The 24,930-nt window shown below is 39.7% G+C and overlaps 2 protein-coding genes across 6 annotated transcripts in view; one reads left to right on the forward strand and one right to left on the reverse strand.

Moving 5' to 3' along the window:
* The window catches only part of lrr1 (leucine rich repeat protein 1), a 31,665-nt gene extending 10,892 nt beyond the window's left edge, over nt 1–20,773 (reverse strand). Inside the window, exons 1-3 of one of the 5 annotated variants that reach the window (XM_041214935.1) lie at nt 20,683–20,773; nt 8,581–8,774; nt 8,394–8,492 (exon numbers count right to left, since the gene is read on the reverse strand). In XM_041214935.1, the coding sequence (XP_041070869.1) occupies nt 8,394–8,492; nt 8,581–8,769 (288 nt within the window). In that variant the 5' untranslated portion in view covers nt 8,770–8,774; nt 20,683–20,773. Of the gene's footprint in view, nt 1–8,393; nt 8,493–8,580; nt 9,434–20,561 lie in introns of those variants that run through there. The other 4 variants (XM_041214936.1, XM_041214937.1, XM_041214938.1 and 1 more) reach the window with 4 other exon arrangements.
* Nucleotides 20,774–22,285: 1,512 nt separating this feature from the next.
* On the forward strand, nt 22,286–23,865 carry rps29 (ribosomal protein S29). Its single transcript, XM_041213955.1, has 3 exons — nt 22,286–22,448; nt 22,568–22,667; nt 23,716–23,865. The coding sequence occupies exons 1-3, from the start codon at nt 22,387–22,389 to the stop codon at nt 23,722–23,724; spliced, it is 171 nt and encodes a 56-aa protein (XP_041069889.1). The 5' UTR covers nt 22,286–22,386; the 3' UTR covers nt 23,725–23,865.
* Nucleotides 23,866–24,930: the final 1,065 nt, after the last annotated feature.

Consider the following 24,930-nt stretch of genomic DNA (forward strand, 5'->3'; position numbering starts at 1 on the left):
TTTACTGAGACAAAAGATCAGAAATTACTGTTGGTGATCTTAGCAGACAAATGCTCATCACATCTACTGTCTATTTTAATTCATTTAACTTTGGACTGTTTTTATTTGTCTAGGTACATTGGCAAGATAGTTTATACTCCGAGTGAGCAATGCTTTTTGTCAGCCATGGCTCAGGCAGTAACATTCTCACTCGGGAGTCAAAAGGCTGTGGGTTCAAGTACCACTTTAGGACCTAAGCATAAAATTCAAGGCTGATGCTCCAATGCAGTACTGCACTGTCGAAGATGCCATCTTTCAGATGACAAGTTAAATCCCAGCTTGCCCTCTCAGGTGGATGTAAAAGATCCTTTGGTACCTTTTTGAAAATAACAGGGAAGTTATCCCTGATATCCTGGCTAATATTTATTCCTCAAAAATCACAAAAAACTGATTATCTGGTTATTATTACATTGTTGTTTGCTGAAGCTTGCACTGTGTAAATTGGCTGCTGAGTTTCCTACATAACAACAGTGACTACACTTCAAATGTACTTCATTACCTTGTTAGTACTTTGGGATGACCTATGGTAATGAAAGGCATAATATAAATGCAATTGTTTCTTTCTCTTTTCTGTGAATTAAGGAGGGCTGGGTTCTAATTGTACTCCAGGCGCTAAAGCAGATAATCTGTGCTGATAGTTCAGTGGGATAAGGACAGAGTGCGACTTTGCTGGAGTGCTACTCTTTGAGGAAACCCATGAAGTCAAGTTCCCATTTACCTGTCATGGAAGTTCAGACTGACATTAAAAAAACCAACACTCTAACTGGGGGCTTCCCTGGTGTCAAAAATCAATATTTGCCCTTAATCACCATTGACCAGAAACTTAACTGAACCAGCCACATCAATACTGTGGCTAGAAAAGCGGTTAAGAGGCTACATAGCACCAACAGATCTGAAAATAATTCAGTTCCATGCCTGTGCTACGTGGATTTATAAAACTAACAAATTAACCTGAAATGAGGATACAACTCATTTGCAACCTCATGAGAATTTCACTTATTGATGACTTGATGCTCTCAAGGGATTGTTGTGTTTATATGGAACATTATCCAATTTCATTGTACTTGACACAATCAATATTTTGAAGTGTAGTGACTGTTTATGTAGGCAAATATGGCAGCTATTTTACACAAAGCAGGAAATCATAAACAACAGTGAGATGAATGACCACTTAGGTGTATTTTTGAGTGCAGCTCCAACAACACTCAAAAAGCTTGATACCATAAGGACAAAGATCAGCACTTGATCAGCACTCCACCAATCATGTAAATATTTGCTCCATCACCACTTGTGACTGCAATGTATACTTGCTAAGACTTCAATTCCCAAATCTGTGACCTCTACCACCTAGAAGGTCGCAGTGCACGAGAACACCGCCACCTCCTATTTCTCCTCCAAGACACACACTATTAGAGGTGTAAATATATTGTTGATCCTTCACGATCAGTGGGTCAAAAATCCTCTCTACCGAATAGCACTGTGGGAGTAACTCCATCACACAGACTGCACTGGTTCAAGAAGTAGGCTCACTACCACCTTTCCAAGGGCAGTTAGGGATGGACAATAAATGCTGGTTATCTCATGAATGAGAAAAGATCAGGATGACAAAATACACCTAAGTGGTCATTCATCTCATTGCTGTTCATGATTTCCTGCTTTGTGTAAAATAGCTGCCATATTTGCCTGCATGAACAGTCACTACATTTCAAAATATTGATTGCATGAAGTACAATGAAATTGGATAATGTTCTATGTAAACGCAACAATCCCTTGTGAGCATGAAGTCATCAAGAAGTCTGAAATTCTCATGAAGTTGCAACACATGTATCCTCATTTCAGGTTAATTTGTTAGCTTTATAAATCTATATAGCATAGGCATAAAACTGAATTATTTTCAGATCTGTTGGTGCCATGGTCACTCTAAATTTTTTGATCTCTCTAGCACGGGCCTCAAAAGTGTAGTCTAATTGGGATATGAGAAAAACCATTAAACTACAGAAATGGTTGAACAAACTGTACAGAGTTATCCTATTGAACAAAATTTTACAGGCCAAATAAGAATGTGTCAAACATTATTGAACTTCGACCACGCAAGAAGTACATTTCCAATTGATTACAGACTGTGGTACAATTAGACAGAGACACTTCTGTAAAAACAAGTCATGGGACAACTATCTGGCTCCTTCTGCTTGAAGATATACAAAGATACAATGGCTCTATTTTGCATTTGGACAAAGGGTAATGTGGGTTAATAAAAATGCGCACAATCTACATTTCATGCCATAGGCTTGATTCCAAGGTTGTTTACTTAAAATACTTGACCAGGACAAACTAGCAGAGATACATTATCGTACTGAAATATAAAATGGATTTTACACAAAGCTTTAGATGAAAATGTAGGTTTGAAATAACCAAGTCCACAAGGAGGAGGATTAGGAATAAAATAAAATTAGGTAGTTCCTCAACTAAAAGATTTACCCATTAATAATTGATTTGATCATCTATTTCATGGGAAGCTAACTAAATTCACCACAAAAGAAAAATCTAATCTAAAGATATCCAATGAAGACTCAATATAATTTAGGTTGACATTAAAATGCTAAATTAACACTGCCAGATAATGCATCAGTTACATTTTGGCAAATGTCAGAGGTATTCAGGGATGTTGCATTCACTGCCAATTACCAAGAAATCTAGGCTTTATGCCAAAATCAAGTACGTATTAACAGAAAATCAAGGCATATGGTGACCAAGGGAGATAAATTTCCAAAGATAAACGCCATATATGATGTGAGGTAGCCAACAATATATTTACCTCAAAAAAATCCATTTAACTTTTGAGTATACCAATTTCACACCCAAATTTTAAATTAAATTAGCTAATTTTAAAGTCATATTCTACAAATTGAAAAAAATGTTCACTCAAGTTAAGGAATTCTTAAATTAAATTTAACTATATTACAGTTAAAAGTTTTCAAAGGTCATTCAGAAATCTGGGACAATTACTTTGAACCAACACTTTTCTAAATTGCTGACATACCATGCTACTGTGGCAGAATATCTATTGTATTAACCAATATCACTTCTTGTGGAATGTCTAAGCCGTACTCTAATCTTCACACTTTTTATTATGTGTGCAATCTTATTTGCCAATTTTACTTTCCAGTTTATCTGGGTTAGTTTCATTTGTAGCTTATTGATTCTTTTCCCTTTTCAAGTGCCTTAATCTTTAATTGTTTCTCTTTTTTCGTACTCCTTATCCCTTTTGCTTTCCTTTCTGTTTCATTATTTTCTCTCCTCCTGCCATATTATTTTAAAACTAATTTAGTACCTGTATCATACAGGATTCACAGAACAAGGATGATGGGATTGTAAGGTAGCAGAACAGCTGTGAAACTAAAATCTCCTTGATAGGGAGACACCCCCACTAACCGAAGAGAATATTTGCCTTAAAAGGTGAATAACTTTTGGGCAGTCTTCCTCACTAGAAGTCCAACAATATTCAGCTTAATGCTTTTACAATGTGTTGGATTATCCCCCTACTGACAGGCAACCAGGAGATTGAAGAAAAAGCTGCTAACATTTGCTAGCAAGGTATTTTGGATAGAAGAAGAATACAATTGGACTTGTCAACTGGGAGGTGTTTGAAGTCACTTCTGCTGTCTATCACTTAGGAAGCTGGCCTTTCTAAATGCCCTTTCTTAGAGTAGATTTGATGTTTTTCTGATATTCTCAAAAAAATAAGTTGCATATTCTCCAAGATAAACGTCCTATTGAGTATGCAAAGCAAAATATAATGATGGATGGGATAGGTAAGGTGTAATCAGATGGATACAATATATAATCAAATGGACATGTTTATCTTTCAGCTAAGTACACTCTCCAGAATATCAAGATCCCAATTCAGCAAACTAATTACAAGAGCAACTCAACTAAGGAGGTGGTTTTAGCTACTGTCCAAATTACAACAGATATCATTCAGCAATTTACAATCCTCTGTATTCAGGGTAGCTGGCAATATTGTAGAAGCAGAAATTATAGCACTGGAAATACCACCTGTAGTAGTCCAAGATAGTATACATAATCATCTCTATCAAGACCCCAAATCCCAGTAGTTCCTCCTACTGCTAAATAACAAGAATGCAAGATTAAGCAGAGAAAATGTTAATTCAAGTAACCACCCTTCCACATTCCCTGAAACAAGATCCCTGCATATTATTGGCATAGTCATACTATAATGAAACTAGTTCCATGTAAAAATATTAAATTGCCTTTGTCAAGCACTTGCTCTTAGCCAATCAAAATTTGATATTATTTTCATTCTCCACTTCAGAATTATCAATGGGTCCTGCTCCCAGGCCTCTTCAGTCAGGCTCCAGTTCATCGAAATGGACAATTGTTATAAGCGTGATGGGGGTAGAATTGTATTTATACCAGAGAAGGAAAAGTAGTTTCCAAAGGAAGGCTATGTGTCTTTATTTCACAAGGGCTGCTTATGAGATTGCAATAGGTTTAAACACAATTGAGAATATCAATTTATGGTTCAATGCAGTTCCCACCATTGGCAGCTGTTGACCACTCTAGATGCTTCCAATATCTGCTTTGGTGGTGATAGACTCATATGCAAGAAGAAAATGGGGTGATTTAAGTTGTTTTACAAACACTGAAAAGGAACTACTTGTAGTTTAATATTTGTACTTCCACCTTTGTTGTGGACATCTATAAGTTTACATGTTTCTACCGGCAGTGCAAAAATTACAATTATATCAATGGTATGCGAATTAGAAGATTGGGATTTTATTGCTACTTGCCAATCTACATGCCAATTTTTAATCTCAGTGAGGAAGTGGAAGAGTACAGCATGGTAGTGTTATGGAGAGTACCGCTTAAGTTATTGGCTCTGATTCTGCAACCAGCAGCGAGTGAATGGCAGTATCTGTTCATTACATTTATCATTTTTCAACAGGCATTCATGTGATCTTTTCCACTTGAACTTGCAGTTTAAAAGGAAGCCAGAAAAGCGCAGCACCCGCTACATGGGATTTTGGACTTGTGTGACTAGGCAAGCAGTAATGTCTCTCCCTAACCAATGAGGTTGAAGAATACTTAGTACAAAACACAGGGTCTAAACCAGGAAGAGTAAGTTAGAATATGAAATTCAATGGAGAATAATGTTCAAAAAGTGAAATAAACAAAGAGAAAGAAAGATGGGATTAAGAGAAAGGTGAGAGGCAGAGAGTAAACATTTTAAAAATCATTAACGATAAAAATCTGAAGAAATGAGATTCCACACTTATAAAAGTTAACTTTCATTGCCAGAGATTGTTGGATTGTAAGATAGATCATGCTGTTAAAAATTCACTTACTCTTGAATGGAAAAGCCCCAACTTTTTCTGCTGTGTTTATCACACAAGTACCGCAACTTCAAGCCAATTGATATATTTTAGTGCCGAATCTCTCCATGAGGTATCAATGTGGCACAGCTTGAGGGAGGAGGGCAACCCAGACATTACTGATTTCCACGTTTAACTGTGCACGTGCAGTCATTGGAAGTTGCTGTCCAACTTATTCCTTAATGATGGTAAGCACCATTAGCTTCACCATTAATTCTAGTGTAGAGTCCAGACCAACATATCACAAGACTGCACCATCTAAAAGGCACAATGCCTTTGGAATGTATTGGCAACTCACTGTTTTTAATAAAAAATGGACAATAAACATTTAATTTGTTCCTTGTTTGTAACATATATTTACATTAGGGCTGGAGTAAAAATTTAAAGTGGCATTGTAATAAAATGGCACCATCCATTCAATGTTTCTTGAAGCTCCAGATAGTATACAAACATACATACACATTTATCAAAAGCCATCTGGTTTAAATATTGCAGGAGTGCAGTCATAGATACAGTATTATTTATTTTAATATAATTTCTTATTTGTAAAGGATGTACAATTTCTTTCTACCCCCTCCTAATTTTAAACACCTTTCCATCTTCACCCTGTCTTTCAGGGCATCCTTGTCTGAAGATAATATTCTCCAGGCATCTGCTGATATCACATTTAAGCTTTTAGGAACTGCTTCAACATACTGTCTTTCCAATTTTTCTTCTCTTTAGGACATAAGAAATAGGAATAGCAATTGGCCATTCGACCCCTTAAGCCCACTTCACAATTAAATAAAGTCATGGCTGATCTTCTACCTCAGGTGCACCTTTTCACACTATCCTCATACCCCTTGATCCTCAGCTTCTAAAAATCTACCAACCTTGGTCTTGAATATACTCAATGACTGAGCATCCACAGCTATCTACAGTTGATAATTCCAAAGGTTCACAACATTTTGAGTGGAGAAATTTCTCCTCATCTCAGTCCTAAATAGCTAACACCTTATTCTGAGACAGTGATTTCTAGTTCTGGACTCCCCAGTCAGGGGGATTTATCTACCCTATTAGGCCCAATATAGAATTTAATATGTTTCAACGTGATAACTTGCCATTCTTCTAAACTCTGGGATAAATAAGCCTAGTCTTCTTAACTCTCCTCATAGAACAATCACCCCTATTCCAGAAGTCAGTCTAGTGTCCCTTCGTCTCACTCCCTCTAAAGCAAGTAAATCCTTCCTTAGGTAAGGAAGATAAAACTGTACACAGTACTGCAGGTATGATCTCACCAAGGCTTTATATAAGTGCAATAAGACGTCTTTATTCTAAAATAACTAAGCTCCAGTTACTTTCCTCCACTACCAACCAAGGAAGGTATTGATCAGGTATCTACGCATTCTGGAACACTAACAGGTGACAATGTTTCAAAAGACTAAAGTTGATTTTCCCCCCCCTCAACTAGTAACAATTTCCAAGAAACAATTCTTATTCAAATAGCTATACACTACAAACAAAAAGGTTCTGACAGTGTGATTGATTAAACTCATGTAAAACCTTGCTTATACTGTAGTGGACTCAAGCCCTGGTGGATTAAATATGTGAAACACAATGAAATAAAGGACTTCATTTACTACATTGCCCTTATTCAAAATAGGAGTAAGTACTTTAAAGTTTAGCAGTTGTATAGTGTAAGCAATGTTGTTGAGCAAACTTGCTTAAATAATACATTTTTAAAATTATGTTTTATGGAATGCAAAAGCAAATTAAAAAAAGCCAAAATCTGCTACTTTTAAATTGTATTTTTTTTTTTAAAACAGTATTTTCACAATGTAGTCGGGGTTTATTTTAGGGAAATGCAGCAACCAAATTACACATAGCAAGGTCCCATAAAAAGCAACAAGATAATAAACAGATAATACATTCTGGTGATTATGCTGAGAGATAACTATTGACCAGATCTTCCCTGCTCTTCTTCAAATAATACTAAAGGATTTTTTTTACATCCACCTGACATAGCTTAACCTCTCACATGAGAAATGGTACCAACAGTGCAACACTCCCTCAGTACTGCACTGTTGTGTCGGTCTGGATTGTGTGCTAAAATTTTTGGTTTTGGACTTGAACCCTTGACCTTCTGACTCAGAGACAAGAGAGCTACCACCCAAACCATGGAATTTTCATAGCATTTTTCATATAAAAGAAACAAAAAGGATAAAAAATAGAAGGAACAGGAAGTTTTGGAATGTTGGAGAGATAGAGAAGTGAAGAGGTTTAGGAAAATAATTCCAGAATGCAGAGGCCTACTGCCTAAAGGTTCCATCATTGAAAGTGAGCAACATGCAGGAAATCAAAGTTACAAAAGCAAAGTGAATGAGCTAGGGTGCAAAACAAAGAAGATTATGGTAGTACATTGGAGCAAGGGCCTGGAGACATTTGAATACTAGGGTGAAGATTTTATATTTGGTATATTAGGTGATGGGGAGGACTGGAGCGAAAAAAGTGCGGGACTTTGTGCAGGATAGGATACAGAATTTTAGATCTGTTGAAGTATCTGTACAGTGGAAATGAGGAGGCTGCATATAAGAAGCTGATTGTACAGACATTTTTTTAATCTACCGTGGTTGTATGGCAGGCACATACAAAAGAGGACATTAAAAGTTGGAAGTGAGTGTCCCTGGTGATACAGCAGAGCTAGGCTTTGAACCTCAGATCAGGTTGTTCAGGATGGAATATGAATACCTGTGGATTCAGTCTGAGGAAACAGCTGGGAAGGGAGATGGAAATCAGTGCTTACAGGTGCTAACTTTCTACTGCAAGTCATGCAGGATGATTTCGGTTTGAGCTGCAGAAGCTCTTCTGCCTTCAACATTTACTACTGTTACTAACCAGTCAAAGAATTATCTCCATTTTGACATACATTCCAATGTAACAAGTTTGAATTAAAACTTTAAAATAAAAAGATTCAGCTTGTACCTTACTCAGACAAACATCCACGGCTGGTTCTTTTAGCCTGATGGTTGCTTTTCCTTCTTCCACGAATTTGGTGAAAAACTGCTCTATATTTTCTTTCAGCTGCAAAGAGATTTTAGTGAAAATATTTTGTTAGCCGGATACTTTCCAAAGTGCACTTGATTGAATTATTCCATATTGTATAACTCACCTTGTATTTACAGCCTGCTTTGTCTTTTAAGGTACAGATCAAAAGATGAACGGTTGCAGAGTTGTTTTTGATGTTCCTTTCGTGGTGTTTCCCAATGGACAGAACAGCTCGGTTTCCTCTCCCTCTATTCCTCATACCGAAGGTCGGGAGCATCCGATTGATAACTTCCACTTCGCACTGGAGTTTCATTGTATCTGTAATGAAATGATCACCCACTGAAGACATAATTCTGGATAATCGAAGCACACAGCATTCCCATGGACGGCGACCACATAAACAAGTTAATCGTATGGATGCACAGTGTGCTTTCCTTCCTGATTGGCTGCTGCCTTGGCTAATACAACCACTGATAGGAGCCGTAGACTGTGTGACACAATGAAGAGCGACCCCGTCCTCTCCTCTCCCCTTCCCCCAGTTGGTCAAATCTCTGGGTCAGGGATGATTACAGCTTTAGGGACAACACCCATAAGAGCGGGAGGAGGTAATATCCTGGAAGGGAAAGGGGAATGGAATTTACTTAATTTGTATCTCAGAAAAACCTAGTTTTAAAAAACTGATGTAAATCCATTTTGGGCCAGTGCCAACTAGGGGAAAGTGTAGTTACTTCAATCTTAAACGTGCTCACGTTCCTGAAGATGTTCCTATTTTCCAGTATAAAGTACACTTTGGTATATTCGTGTGATCCGGCTGTTTTGCCGACACGAGGAACTGCATTAAAGTTTCAATTTGCCACGTCCTCCCGAACAGACAAATCGGTTATTTTTTTTTTGAAAAATATGCAACATCCTGTATTTATCCGAATTACACAAATTTATAAAGTTTTGTGGTGAACCAGTTAAGTGTCGTTTGAACCGCGCTTGAGTAACATATAATTTCCCACGTCCAGTGCAAAAGCTTTCAGATACTATTTACATCCTGGAACCGCCATGAGAATTAGTCGTCGGTGCACGTAGTGTACATTCACAAAGGCGGGAACAGCCCAGCTTTGTACAGAACATTATCGTGTATGGACAAATAATTACATCACTGCACGTTCTGCACAGGCTCATGATCACGTAAATTTGAATTCAATATTGGTGGAAAACAAAAGCCAAAAAAAAGACTGTGCTTAACAAAAACACACACAACTCAAATGCCTCATATGTCTGACGGAAGTATCCCACCAATACACTTCTAACCAAACCCGATCCCTTTATTAATTCTGACCACGTCTTCTTTAATGTGCTATTTCTGAAGTACTGTGGCGTATAAACCAAAACATCTACAATGCAATCAAGAAGCGAGGATGTTTCATTGGACGGCCAGCAGTGTGTCGCGGCCATGTGTTTTTAAAACTTAGCAAAGCTCAATATTATAAATATAGATTATCTATACCGTACTCTTTAAATAAATAAATGCATCTTGTCCACACTTTAACAATAACAGAAGTGAATATTTTGACACGAATTTGATTTAAGAAAATCTGTGGACAAAAAAATAGATTCAGACTTTGACGAAAACTGTTTTGACATGAAACTGGTATTAGGCATCGGAAGAAGTAAAACACTTCTGGTGTGGTGCTGGGATTCTCACGCCCCGCACAGTCAGAACACACGATATGAATTTCCTTTCTCTACTTCAACAGTTTATCAACGTGCTTAGCTGTTTGTGGATATATACTTATGGAAACAAAATACTGTGAGCATTTTCTAAACTGCGTCTACATTCCAGATTATATATCTTATACCTGTGAGGTCATGCACTTTGGTAGGAAGAATAGAGGCATAGACTATTTTCTAAATGGGGAGAGAATTCAGAAATCTGGAGTGCAAAGGGACTTGGGAGTCCTGGTCCAGGATTCTCTTAAGGTTAACTTGCAAGTTGAGTCGGTAGTTAGGAAAGCAAATGCAAGGTTGGCATTTATTTTGAGAGGACTAGAATATAAAAGCAAGGATGTGCTGCTGAGGCTTTATAAGGGTCTGGTCAGACCACATTTAGAATATTGTGAGCAATTTTGGGCCCCGTACCTCAGGAAAGATGTTCTAGCCCTGGAGAGGGTCCAGAGGAGGTTCACGAGAACGATCCCAGGAATGAAAGGCTTAACATATGAGGAAGTTTGAGGACTCGATGGAGTTTTGAAGGATGAGAGGGGAATTTGATTGAAACTTACAGAATACTGAAAGGTCTGGATAGAGTGGATGGGGGAAGATGTTTCCATTAGTAGGAGAGACTAGGGCCCGAGGGCACAGCCTCAGAATAAAGGGAAGACCTTTTAGAACAGAGATGAGGAGAAACTTCTTTAGCCAGAGAGTGGTGAATCTATGGAATTCATTGCCACAGAAGGCTGTGGAGGCCAGGTCATTGAGTGTATTTAAGACCGAGATAGATAGGTTCTTGATTGGTAAGGGGATCAAAGGTTATGGGGCGAAGGCAGGAGAATGGGGTTGAGAAACTTATTAGCCATGATTGAATGGCGGAGCAGACTTGATGGGCTGAACGGCCTAATTTCTGCTCCTATGCCTTATGGTCCTTAGTGCTCTTGGTCCAGGTACCTTTTCCATTTGCAGAATGAGTTGCTTTTGAAAAATTAAAATTTCAGGGAGTGTTGATGCTGCAAAAATACACAAGAAAGTAAGCACACAGTTTACAAGGAGCCTGTAGTGCTTCCAGTCTTGCACATAGAGCTTTAAATAAAACCTCATGAATCGTCTTGTCCCGTCAGTTAATCAAATCCAGGAGCAACTTGACTAAAGGGTCTTTTCATATTACTGGCAGAAATTTGGCAGTGGACCAAACCATTACTGTCCTGAACCCAAACAAAAACAAAAATAGCTGGAAAAACTCAGCAGGTCTGACAGCGTCTGTGGAGAGGAAGATAGAGTTAATGTTTTAAATCCATATGACTCTTCATCAGAACTAAAGAGAAATGGGTGGGACAGGTGGAGCTGGATAGAGGGCCAGTGATAGGTGGATGCAAAGGAGAGATTGCCAAAGATGTCATAAAAAAGGTCAAAGGGGTGTTAACGGTGGTGATATTAGCTGAAGGATGTGCTAATGGTGACATTAAGGGTAGAAAGCAGGATGATGAAGTGACAGATGGCCCTAGTGGGGGGGGGGGATCGAAATAAGCTAAAAGGTGGAGATAAAACAATGGATGAAAATACATTTTAAAAATAATAATAGAATTAGGTGGCAAAAGAAAACTATATGTATATAAAAAATATATATTATTAGAAAAAAGGGGATCAAAAAGGGGGTGAGGATGGAGGAGAGAGTTCATGATCTGAAGTACCAATCAGGCAAATTGTATTCACTAGTCACTCTGGCCTTGTGGAAAAGTGCATTCCAAAGAATGTGCTAAAACTCACAGATCAGGTTGCTGCAGCATGTTTACTGGCCAATAGTCTGCTAACAACCAAGAGAAAATGGGGGGTTCTTTTTGTTGGTCTATAAAATGTCCCAGCAGTTTTATATTGATCTGCGCACCAACTGTGGGGGACCCAAGCCAAAGATCAATATAAAAGCAGTTTTGTTAAAATGTAATGTTTTGATTCAGAGGCCAGGGGAAAAGACTGTAGAATGGTGTTTTTGTTTCTGATTTTATTTACTGCAGTCAAGCTGAATAATACCTTGTGACTTTAAATGGGCTTTTGGAATCCAGTAATTTTATAGTGTCATAGAGTATCAAGCATGGAAAGATGCCCTTCGGCCCATCGTGTCTGCGTCAGTCATCAAGCCCCTATCTACTCTAATGCCATTTTCCAGCACTTGGCCCATAGTCTTGTATGCTATGGTGTTTCAAATGTTCATCTAAATACTTCTTAAATGTTGTGAGGGTTCCTGCCTCTACCATCCTTTCAGGCAGTGAGTTCCAGATACCCCCCACCCTCCGAGTGAAGAAGTTTTTCCTCATTTCCCCTCTAAACCCCCTGCCCCTGACCTTAATTCTATGCCCCATGGTTATTGACCCCTCCACTAAAGGGAAAAGTTTCTTCTTATCCACTCTATCTATGCCCCTCATAATTTTGTACACGTCAATTAGGTCTCCCCTCAGCCTTCTCTGCTCCAAGGAAAACACCCCAGGCTATCATAGCTGAAACTCTCCAGTCTAGGCAAGATCCTGGTGAATCTCCTCTGCACCCTCTCTAGTACAATCACATCCTTCCTATAGTGTAGCGATCAGAACTGCGCAAAGTATTCCAGATGTGACCTAAGTAATGTGTTATACAGATCCATCATAGCCTCCCTGCTCTTGTAGTCAGAGCCTCGACTAATAAAGGCAAGTATCCCATATGCCTTCTTAACCACCTTATGTACCTGTCTTGCTGTCTTCAAGGATTATGGACAGGCACACCAAGGTCCCTCTGATAAAAACAAAAAACTGCGGATGCTGGAAATCCAAAACAAAAACAGAATTACCTGGAAAAACTCAGCAGGTCTGGCAGCATCGGTGGAGAAGAAAAGAGTTGACGTTTCGAGTCCTCATGACCCTTCAACAGAACTAGAAGGTCGCTCTGATCCTCTGTACTTCCTAGGGTCCTACCATTCATCGTGTACTCCCTTGTCTTGTTAGTCCTCCCAAAATGCATCACCTCATACTTTTCAGGATTACATTCCATTTGCCACTGTTCTGCCCATCTGACCAGCCCATTTATACCATTTATTTCTGTATCTATATTTTACTGCATTAGAACCGTTTTCTCCATTTCTTTTAAATAGAGGAATTAATGTCAGAAAGAAAAGGCAAACTTTTCAATGGTATTAACAGTGGCATCAGTCCAGTCAACCATTCAAACTTGCTTTTGACAATATTTTATATTTTTGTGTTATCAAAATGCATTCTTTGAATGGGCTGGCCTCCCAGCTTCCACCCTCAAACACAAGGGGCTGGATTTTCAACTTGGGTTCAGGAATTGCGGGTCGGGGCAATTCTCGACTTTGCCAACCCAAACCCATCACCTCCTTCCATACTCGCCATATTTTCTCTCCTGGGGATATGGGCGGGCAGGGTTTTGGTCTGCTGCCTCCTTAGATAGGTCTGAGGCAGTGTTGGAGGAATGCATGTGCTGTTGTGGGCGAGTTAGAAGGCCTGCCTCTGTTCTCGGGGACATCAGCCAAGCTCGCCACATATTCTAATGCCCCCTAAGCTTCATCCATCCCCTCATGTTTCCCCCCCACCACTCATATCCTCCATAGCCACTCACCCAATATCCACCATGGACAGATCTCAGGACCCATGTAATGACAATAACATAGCCTTTGAAATGTATGTGAAAAAATTAAACCTCTAACAATCTAACAGAGCTGAAACTTTTCACTCAATCACAACTATTCCTACTGAAGAAAACTCCAAATCCACTGAATAAAGTTAAATGCCCACAAGTGGTCATTCAGTTGTAAAACAAATAAACATCAATTCAGAAACCACAAAGACAGACAATTCTTTAATAATCTATAAACACTGTCAACTAAACACTGTATACCAACCCTGCTGAGCTAAATTTTTAAAAGATTTTGAAACTCAGCCAAACATTCATAATTGGATCAGCTGTCAAATCAAACCATTACAACTCCAGACAATGGTGCCTATTTAAACTGAAAGAACAGATAGCTTGTTTTTTTTATAAGTCACACCAGGTGATCCCTCATTCAAATAATTCCAGGAACAGGTGGGTGTTTTCTTTCTGTAAGTTTAAGCAACAGACCATTTTTTCTACCTTAAAGCACTGTGGGCGTTTAGATCATTTCAGATCATGACATTAGAGTTCCCAAGCATTGTGTTCTATCATTTCAAGTGCATAGTAGCACTGTTTTATTTAAGAATATATCTCATTCTGTAAGATATCTCAATCTGTAATATATCTCAACACTTACACAATGCTGATCAATGTAATGGTCAACTTACCTTTGCATAACAGAGCCCTATGATCAATCACTGAAGTAGAAACATATCTAACCTATATCACAACATCTAATAATAACATTCAAAGTCAAAACGTTTCCACTCCTCAGGAGGCTTCCCCCAAGATTCCCAAACTCTCTTACCCGGTGGGTTTTTCAAAGGCCTCCAAACCTGCTTGACCCAATGAAAATACACAAAAAATGCAGTATCCCATTGTCCTGTCAATGGTGACCCCAGCGTCACAGGTCGTGGGTGTGGGGTTGCAACCTGAACCTAACCTGAGCCTCTTTCCACCTATAGGAAGTTTGTGTGGGGCTCTTTGAGGGGGAAATACAAATTTCTGGTCCTGTGGCCTCAGTATTTCCAATTCTCACACCCATTCCTGACTTATTTTGGGACAGAAAAACCAGCTCAAAGTTGTCCAAAACTCTGCTGCTTATATCCTAAATTGCAGAAAGTTTTATTCACCCACCATCCTTGTGCTCACCGACCTAAATTGGCTCCTAGTTAAGCAACACCTTAATTTTAAAATTTTCATCCCAGTTTTCAAAATGCTCCATTGGCCTCGCCTTTCCCTATTTCTGTAATCTCAACCAGCCTTATAACTCTTTAAGATCTCTGCATTCCTTTAATCCTGGCCTCTTCTGCTTCCCTGATTTTAATTGAACACCACTGGTGGCTGTGCCTTCAACTGCTGAGGCCCTAAACTTTCAATTTCCCTCCCTAAGGTTTCACAACTGCTGTTTTGGTGACTGAAATTACATTATGATATTTTATATTTAAATATTTAACACGTTTGAATGAGACACACTGATTATGAATTTTTCTTCAACAGTTACTAAATTGGATTATTTTCCTCATTATTGAGTTGTGCTGTTTGTAGCATGACTCAACAATTCTGGATACTAATTTCATTTTGTTATCTCTGCAAGAATTGCTCAAATAGCCTTGAGCAACACAAAACATTAGCTGTTGATTGCATTTGTGTTTTCCCACAAAATAATTAAACATGTTTCTTTAATCTGCTTCCTTATAGTCCTATTGTATGCAGTAAGGCCTCAAACACCTAGGTATTACATGACACACAAAACAATTTTTTTGATTATTCTTTCACAGGATGTGGATATTGCTAGAGCTAGGCCAGCATTTATTGCCCATCCTTATTGACCTGAAGGTGGTGGTGAGCTGACTTCTTGAACTGCTGCAGTCCATGTGGTGTGGGTACACCTACAGTGCTGTTAAGGAAGGGAGTTCCAGGATTATGACCCAGCAGTGAAAGAACAGTGATTTAGCTCCAAGTCAGGATGGTGTGTGGCTTGGAGGAGAACTTCCAGGTGTTGGTGATCCCATGCATCTGCTGTCCTTGTCCATCTAGGTGGAAGAGGTCATGGGCTTGGAAGATGCTGTCGAAGGAGCCTTGGTTTCTGCAGTGTATTTTGTATATGGTACACACTGCTGCCACGGTACGTCAGTGGTGGTGGGAGTGAATGGTTAAGGTGGTGGATCCAGTACCAATCAAGCAGGCTGCTTTGTCCTGGAAATGGTGTTGAGATTCTTGTGTTGTTGGAGCCCATTCATCCAAGCAAGTGGAGAGTATTCAATCATACTCCTGACTTGTGCCTTGTAGATGGTGGATAGGCTTTGGGAAGTCAGGAGGTGAGCTATTCATCACAGTACTCTGATCTGCTCTTGTAGCCACAGTATTTATATGGCTAGTCCAGTTCAGTCTCTGGCCAACGGTAACCCCCAAGATGTTGATAGTGGGGGTTTCACTGATGGTAATGCCATTAAACATCAAGTGGAGATGGTTAGATTGGCTGTTGTTGGAGATGGTCATTGCCTGGCACGGATGTGGCATGAATGTTACTTCCACTTATCAGCCCAAGCCTGAATGTTGTCCAGGTCTTGCTGCATCTTGACGTGGACTGTTTCAGTATCTGAGGAGTCCTGAATGGTGCTGAATGTAGTGCAATCATCAACGAACATTCCCACTTCTGACCTTATGATAGAAGGAATATCATTGATGAAGCAGCTGAAGATGGTTGGGCTTAGGACACTACACTGAGGTACGCCTGCAATGATGTCTTGGAACTGAGATGACTGACCTCTAACAACCACAACCATCTTCCTTTGTGCTAGATATGACTCCAACCAGTAGAGAGTTTTCCCCGATTCCCATTGGCTGCAGTTTTGCTAAGGCTCCATGATACTATGGTTGGTCAAATGCTGGCTTGATGTCAAGGATTGTCATTCTCACCTCCACCTTGAGTGTAGCTCATTTGTTCAAGGATCTATGGACATGCACACCAAGCTGAGCGGCCCTAGTGGAACCCAAACTGAGCATCAGTGAACAGGTTATTGCTGAGTAAGTGTTGCTTGATAGAACTGTCGACAACCCCTACCATCACTTTGCTGATGAGATTAGATATCCATACTCATAGGAAATATTAGGTAATGATTTGGGAAGCCCAATTATAATTTAAAACAAAATATTGAAGCTAAGACCTGCAGTGTCTGCAAAGATCCTAGTTACAGCCACCAGAGAGAAGCAGTTCATATTTAGTTTTAGAAAAAAGTACAAAGATTCTCATAGCTAATATTAGAAAAATGTCCATTTGTCAAACCATAGCTTTGACCATTTGTCTCTTTTTTGCCATCATCCATTGAAAGGTTACAAACTCATGCTTATCTGGCAATGCTACTGGAAGATATGAAAACTCCCAGGATGGGAGATCTGTGTATTTTACCTCTTTGTAGGGGGATCCTTTTCAGCAACAAGTTGCACTTGTATAGCAGTTAACATAATAAAATGTCCCAAAGAACTTCATAGGACATTGAGAAACCCAAGTAGATATTAAAAGTTTGATTACAGAGAGTTTTAAGTAGCACCTTAAAGAAGGAAGGAGATGTTGTGAGTCAGAGAGGCTCTGGAAGACAAATCCAGAACCTTGGGCCTGGCAGCTGGAAATGCGGCTGTCAATGAAGCAACACTAATTTTAATTGCTTCTCAAGAGTGCTGAATTGGAGGACTGCAGAGATCTCGGAGGGTTGTAGGTTACAGAAATAGGGAGAGGGCAAGGTTACAGAAAGATTTGAAAACATGAGAATTTTAAAATTAAAGTGGTGCCAGATGGGGAGCCGAAGTAGGTCAGCAAGCAGAGAGCTGATGGATGAACGGGACTTTGTGTGAATTGGGATCCACCTTAGGCCTCACATAGACAACCAGGCAAAATGGAAGGGGAATTACGGTCATAACGCACCCCCGCCACACCCTACAATACACTACTTTATTGTGCTAATGTATTGTGCTATTATGCTGCCTAGCATACAGATCAGTCTAATTTTAGTGATTTAATGTCATTTACCAATAAATCTAAAACCAGTAAAACTGAAACAAAAATTCAAAGCAAAATTCAAGTGCTGAATTCTCTTTCAAGAGAACAATTCCTTCAAAATTTCAGCCAAGGGTTTACTGTTTAGAGCACTGAACTTGATGATGACTACAACTCCAAATGAAGAAGTTTTTGAATTTCCAGTCTTTTAATTCCACAGCTAAAATTTGTGCAAAAGTTTTAAAATTAAATTCATTATGTTCTTAACTTTATGTAATTTGAGTGCTATGCTGGGTACCAGAAGAAGAAAAAAACTTTCCATAGATTCTACTCATTTATGAGCAAATTCAGCATCAAAATTACTCAGAATATATTTCGAATGAAATTATACTTAAAAAGAGAACTTAAAATTTCTCCATGCTTCTGTTGAAAATTTCTGTCTAGGGCACAGTTCCATTGGCACAGGGTACCAGTCAATCCAGGACATCACCCCAGTATCCAGTCTTCAAGAGATTGAGCTCAGACAGTGAGTATCAGCAAATAATTTCAAAGGAAAGGGCATCATTGTCAAGCCCAAACCAGTCATCACCGAATATCCACATGAAAGACTTACAGAGATGTTACAGCATAGCAATCAGAAATGAAAGCCCTGGCTGATATCTCCCTGAACCAGGGACACTGAGGTAATTTGCAGGCTCTTATTGCTGTTCTGCTAACATCACCTAGCTCAAAGACAGAAAACCTTCCTGAGCTACTGACCAATAAATTCAATGAAGCATAAACCATTGAGGTGACCATTTTTGTAAAAGTTAGTACTATAGAGTATCTCTTATCTAAAGTGTAACAGTTGAAATAACCTTTTTCTTTATTTATAAACACAGACACTTGGTTGAAACACCCAATGGGCAATGATGTAGACCTGATGAAGAAGTGGTGGAAGAAGGAGATGGTGATGATGCTATTCAAAATCTCTGGCCAAAATTGCAACAATTTATTAATTAAAACTAATTAGTTGGGATTGCAATTCTAATTGTTCACCAAGATATTGCAGTGAATAGGACAAATAGGGGTTGGACTTCAAGCTTTTGTCTGACAAGTCTTTGTTCTTTGTGTGGTTAGATTAATGATCGTAAAATCTATTTGAACTTCATGAAATTTCAGTTTGAAACATAGATGTTTTAAGAGAGTAACATTTGGTCTGGCAAGCTCACTTCAGAACACCACCACCCACAATAAAAAAAATCCTACGGATGCTGCTCCAATTTGATCAAGGCAGCACGTGACAGTCCAGCGCAACCTACAACATAAGAGGTACTTCCATTGAGCAACAGAAATGCACAGGTTATTTGACAGAAGCCGAAGTGTCTGGGATGGAATCGTTATACTCGTGAAAAATCTTCAGGGTGAAGTGTTGAAATTTGTTAGTTTTCGCAGAATGCAAATTTTGCTTTTAACTCTGCTTCCTGACTTTTTTTTCCCCAAAGTCTGATATAAAACAAAAAAAATCCAAAATAGGGACGGGGCAAAACAACTCAAATATAATTTAAGAAACAGAAGAAGCCGGAAATAAATTGCTAGAAAGAAAACCTTGGTTCCTGTAGGAAACTTATATTTGCTGCAAAGAAGGCAACACAGAATGTAAAGTACTTTGAGATTTTTGTTATGGCACAGCCGATGGTAAATGCTGAGTTGTTCAAATTTCAGAGGGAAACTTGAAACAACTGCCACAACTTGCTTTGCAATTTGTATAAATTTTGAGATGCGTGCCTTGAATTCAGTAGTAATAAGACCACCAAGTCTTATAGCTTTCTTACCAAAATTAAACCCTTATTAATAGAAGAAATGATTTTAAATACATACACAGATTTACAAATTACTATGATAACTTTTAAATCCCCTAGTTAATCTAACTCTCAGTTACACTTTCGTTAAGGGGAACAGTGAGACATATAGATTAAAAAGATAAAAACAAAAAAACTGCGGATGCTGGAAATCCAAAACAAAAACAGAATTACCTGGAAAAACTCAGCAGGTCTGGCAGCATCGGCGGAGAAGAAAAGAGTTGACGTTTCGAGTCCTCATGACCCTTCAAGAAGGGAATTTCTTCAAGAAGGGTCATGAGGACTTGAAACGTCAACTCTTTTCTTCTCCGCCAATGCTGCCAGACCTGCTGAGTTTTTCCAGGTAATTCTGTTTTTGTTTTAGATTTTAAAAAGACCCAGGCAAAGAAACATGATACCCTGAACAATCCAATTTGACATTAGCTTCCTTAACTCCAGATCTTTGTAGACAGCAGCTTGAGGCTTAGATGCTGAAGGCTTTTCACACTTGCTGGATCTTAAAATGCCTACTTCTACACACAGTCTTTGCTCCTTTATACATATTTCCCCCCCTTGAATGCAAATTCCCATTGTTTCACTATGTCTTTGGACTTTACTTCCCTGATCATAAAAATCTCTCACTGAATTAATTTTACCAGTAATCTTCAGGAAAAATAAACACTGTTTTTGAACTTCACCTGGCTAGGTGACACATTTAACCCCTCCTTTGAAAACAATCTAGTCCAGTTTATTTAAAATGCAAATATTCCCTTGACACCTATGTTTACCTACTTAACATTTCAAACCTAGCTTAATACATCAAAGCCTTCAGACAGGCTGCCTTTAATCCAATTAAGCCTCACACACACAGATACCAATATTTTACAATAAACTTCAATAACGTTATCAGATCTTCCTGACATTTTAAACAGGACAAGACTTTCTCACCAATTGCAGGCCAATTGACATGATTAGAGATGAAGTACTGACGCCAGTTGACAAATGGCGGTTCAAAAGCCGGACGACAACCTCTGGGGTTTCATAAGCACCGCCCCTCACCCGCGCTTACCCTGTAAGACAGTCCGGTTGAGAGGTGCTGCTTCACGGGGAACTCAACTCGATATCGAGTTTTCGGGAAACCCGCGCCGGCCACACCTCAACACGGCGCTTTCCCATTGGCTCAACCTGGAACCAATACTGCAGACCAGGAGTCAATGCCCACAGGAGCCGTGGGCGGCGCTGCGGAGTCACAGAAAGTAAAATACTGCAGATGCTGGAAACCTGAAATGAAGCCAGAAAGTGCTGAACAGACTCAGCAGGAAGAGCAGAACTTGGAACAATGTTGATGGGGGAGTCCAACTGCCCTATTACCTTATTTTATCATTTTCTAAGCTAAGACGCAGCCTTTTGAAATGTACAATTGTCCAAAGTTTCCAGAATAAAAATAAATAATTCTCCACTACTAATTCTGTTGCTGCGGAAATTACATAAATGGGGTAGAAAATCAGCTGCTGACCTCCAAATTACTGTATTGTAGAGCACCGTCACCCTGGCTGTTTTAGAGGATAAGCGTGGGTGAGTGACGGAGTTTACGTAACCCCGGAGATTGTGGTCCAGCTTTTGAACCGTCATTTGTCAACCGGTGTCAGTGATTCATCTCTTTATCATCTGTAAACTGGCTAGCAATTGGCGAGAAATACTTGTCCTGTTTAAAATCTCAATGCACTTTACATTCCTTCTTTGCAGCAAATATAAGTTTCCTACATGAACCAAGGTTTTCTTTCTAACAATTTATTTCAGGCTTTTTCTGTTTATTAAATTATGTTTGAGTTGTTTTGCCCCGTCCCTATTTTGGATTTTTTTTAGTCCATATCAGATTTTGGGAAATAGAAATCAGGAAGTACAATCAAAAGCAGTTATTTGCGAACTACATTCCAGGCAGTTCTGTTGAAGGGTCATGAGGACTCGAAACGTCAACTTTGCTCTTCTCCGCCGATGCTGCCAGACCTGCTGAGTTTTTTCCAGGTAATTCTGTTTTTGTTTTGGATTTCCGCAGTTTTTTGTTTTTATATATATATATTTTATATTTTAGAGCTTTTTACCGTCAGTTGTCATTATAATGCCTGGTGACCTGGTCATGCCATCCTTGCTTTGTGCTCTCAACTTTAAAGTTCTGAATGAACATTCATCTATCCTTTTCCTGAGCTCTCTACTGAGTTTTATACACAAGTTCACGTTGGACTTCTTTCAGTTTGATTGGACCCCCAGTTAGGTTAATTTTAGGCTGTCCCTGACTCTCATAAAGAGGGCATCAGTGTTGCTGATGGCTCGCCTGTCACACCAACTCCCATTCCATTGGGCAATAGGACATTGTGGAGAGGTGTATCAACGTCATCTCAGTTGTGCGTGATATTCAAATAAGTGCAAGAGGCGCTGCATATTGCGTAATCACTGCTTAACGTGATATGCAAAAAAACTTAAGTGGCACTGCGTATTCATAACCAGGGCTTTACATGATATTCAAATGACGCATGCATGCTTTTATGTAACACGGCTTTACGTGATATTCAAATGAGCGCGTGCAGCGCTGGTTGTAACGTTCTCACGGCTTTGCGTGATATTTAAATGAAAGCGTGCAGCGCAGCTCGTTACGTACTCATGGCTTTACGTGATATGTAAATGAGCGCGCCGGGGCAGCCGGGAAGGGATTGAAGAGCGCGTGCGCAGCCGGACCCTCCCCCCCCCTCTCTCTCTCTCTCTCTGTCTGGCCGCCATGGGTCATCAGCAGCTTTACTGGTCCCACCCTAGGAAATTCGGCCAGGGCTCCCGCTCATGGTACGTACCTGGACTCGGGAGCTTGTGATTGGGGGCAGGGGGATGTGGTAGAGCCCGTGGCTTGGGCCTTTTTTCCTTCTTTCGCACCCATGACTGATCTCTTCTTGTCTTCCTTGCAGCCGAGTCTGTGCGAACCGACACGGCCTGATCCGGAAATATGGCCTCAACATGTGCCGCCAGTGCTTCAGACAATACGCTAAAGATATCGGCTTCGTCAAGGTAAAGGAGCGACCCCCCCAGGCTGGGGGACCGGGGCCTCCCGCGGCTGCGGTGCGGCGCGGCGCACGTGTTGAGCGCTCCCCGGCCCGGGCGGCGGTGGCGGCGGCTCCTGGGGGAAGGGAGTTGGTGTCGGGGAGCTGTCGGCGCCCATCTTCGTTCCCGCGGGAGGTGGAGATTGCACTTGGCATCGATCGGTCACCGCAATCTTCCCAACTGAGCCAGGGATTTATCCCTAAAACACACAATCCAATTACACGCGGGCGACAATATTTTGCCCTGTAAAATGTCTTTGTAAAAACCTGTAGAAAAATGTCCATTGGGTCGTCTCCAGCCGGGGAGCCTCATCTTAATGTGCCCACTGTATAGTTAGTTTTTAATCTTGATCTTCCCATCTCGTGAGCTTTCTATCACCATCGTTTTAATCACAGTCTAACTACTTGTATCTAATTTCAGCTGCAGCCTCATTTTTTTCCATGTCAGACTCTCAAGCTATTGCATAGCCCCAACTGCTTCAATATTGTAAATATTCTTTTGGCTAAATTATTAAAATCTTCAGTCGTCCCTGGCTGAAGTTCTTTCGTGTACATATTTGGTTGCTTGAGACGCCTCTACTTAAAACATCTTGATCCAATTTTATTTGACTTAAGCGACACAAAGCGCGAACATTGGGAGTGAAAATGCATTTTCATGCAGTTGGGTAGTTAGAAATCGCATGAATAATGTAATATAAATCATTAACCACTTTATTTTATATGAAGCAAACTGCATTGTGTAAGCTTGCTTTACTCTTGTAATTTGTAACTGAATTTTTGCAGATTATTTTACATGACCAGTGAACAAAAATTGGGTGGGTGCTGATCTTAATCCTTGTTGAGATTAAGCATGACATTTGGTATTACAGTTTGAAATCTAGCTATAAGTGCATATGTGCTACAGTGTGGCAATGTGCTTTTGGCCACTTATAAATTGTTAGCTTAGAGTCTTTGTAAATCAGTCTTTGCTGTAAATCTTAAAGTTTTGTGTATAATGCATTTATTTTCTTTTGTAGCTGGACTAAATTACAAAAGGAGCAAGAATGCATTCCAATATAGTGTGAAATGGAAACGCAGCATGTGTTGAACAACTTTCTACTGTCTTCACCTGGAAGAAGCAAATTTGTGATGCTCCATTTTTGTAAATAAAATCAAATTGTCCTTTGTGTTCAGTCCTGTTTTTCTGTTGATACTACACAAAATACACCACTTAAAAGCAACATTTTCTCTAACTTTGCTCCATGATTGTGTTCTGGATTCTCAAAACAACTGGAAATGACATAATAGACGTCAGAGGACGTAGTCTAGTCAGGTTCAGGACAGAAGTGTGAAGTGATGTGCTATGTTCCTTTAACAGAGTACCTTGACACAAACTGCTTAAATTGAGAGCCATCATCATGATCTTCCCATCTCGTGAGCTTTCTATCACCATCGTTTTAATCACAGTCTACTTGTATCTAATTTCAGCTGCAGCCTCATTTTTTTTCCATGTCAGACTCTCAAGATATTGCATAGCCCCAACTGCTTCAATATTTGTGGTTCATTCTTTGGGCCTGACAATGTCATGCTGCGCTTGCAGCTGTTGGTTTGCTCTACATTTCTGCTCCACCATTCATGTCTTTGCCCCTAATAAAAACCCTTAGTCTCCTACTTGGGTATCTCCCCTTGTATCTTTGCTCCCTCAAGTCCAAGTGGTACAGACATGACTGTATCTGGTATATAATTGGTATAACCATCAATCACTAGGCCTAGTGCCATGGCAAGCCATCTTTTTCTTGACTTTAGCCCTTCCTATCTTTGACCTCTAGCTGTACCAGCTTCTGAGAATGGCATTCCTCCATCTCTGGTGTGTTTCCTCCCCCTTGCCTCACTTGTTGGCAGATATGCCATCAGCCATTTGGGCTTTGGGTTTAAGTAAACATGAATTAGGAGCAGGAGTAGGTCACTTAGCCATTTGATAAGATGGTTGAACTGATTGTAACCTCAACTCCATATCCCTGCTTACCCCTGATAACCTTTAACCCCTTGTTTATCAAGGGATCCTGCAATTTTCTCCCTAAGTGTCTCCATTTGGATGCAGGCTAAATTAAGTGATTTCTTATTTCTATATATCTACAGCTCAGGATGATGGTAGGCAACATGTCATGTTAGAACTGGCTATTTAGGGTTGAATATTTTTGGGAGGATTGCTCATTGCTGTTGTGTAGCTTCATAAATCAACAGGTTTGAAA

The sequence above is a fragment of the Carcharodon carcharias genome, chromosome 20 (genome assembly GCF_017639515.1).
Source record: "Carcharodon carcharias isolate sCarCar2 chromosome 20, sCarCar2.pri, whole genome shotgun sequence".
NCBI classification, from domain to species: Eukaryota; Metazoa; Chordata; class Chondrichthyes; order Lamniformes; family Lamnidae; genus Carcharodon; species Carcharodon carcharias.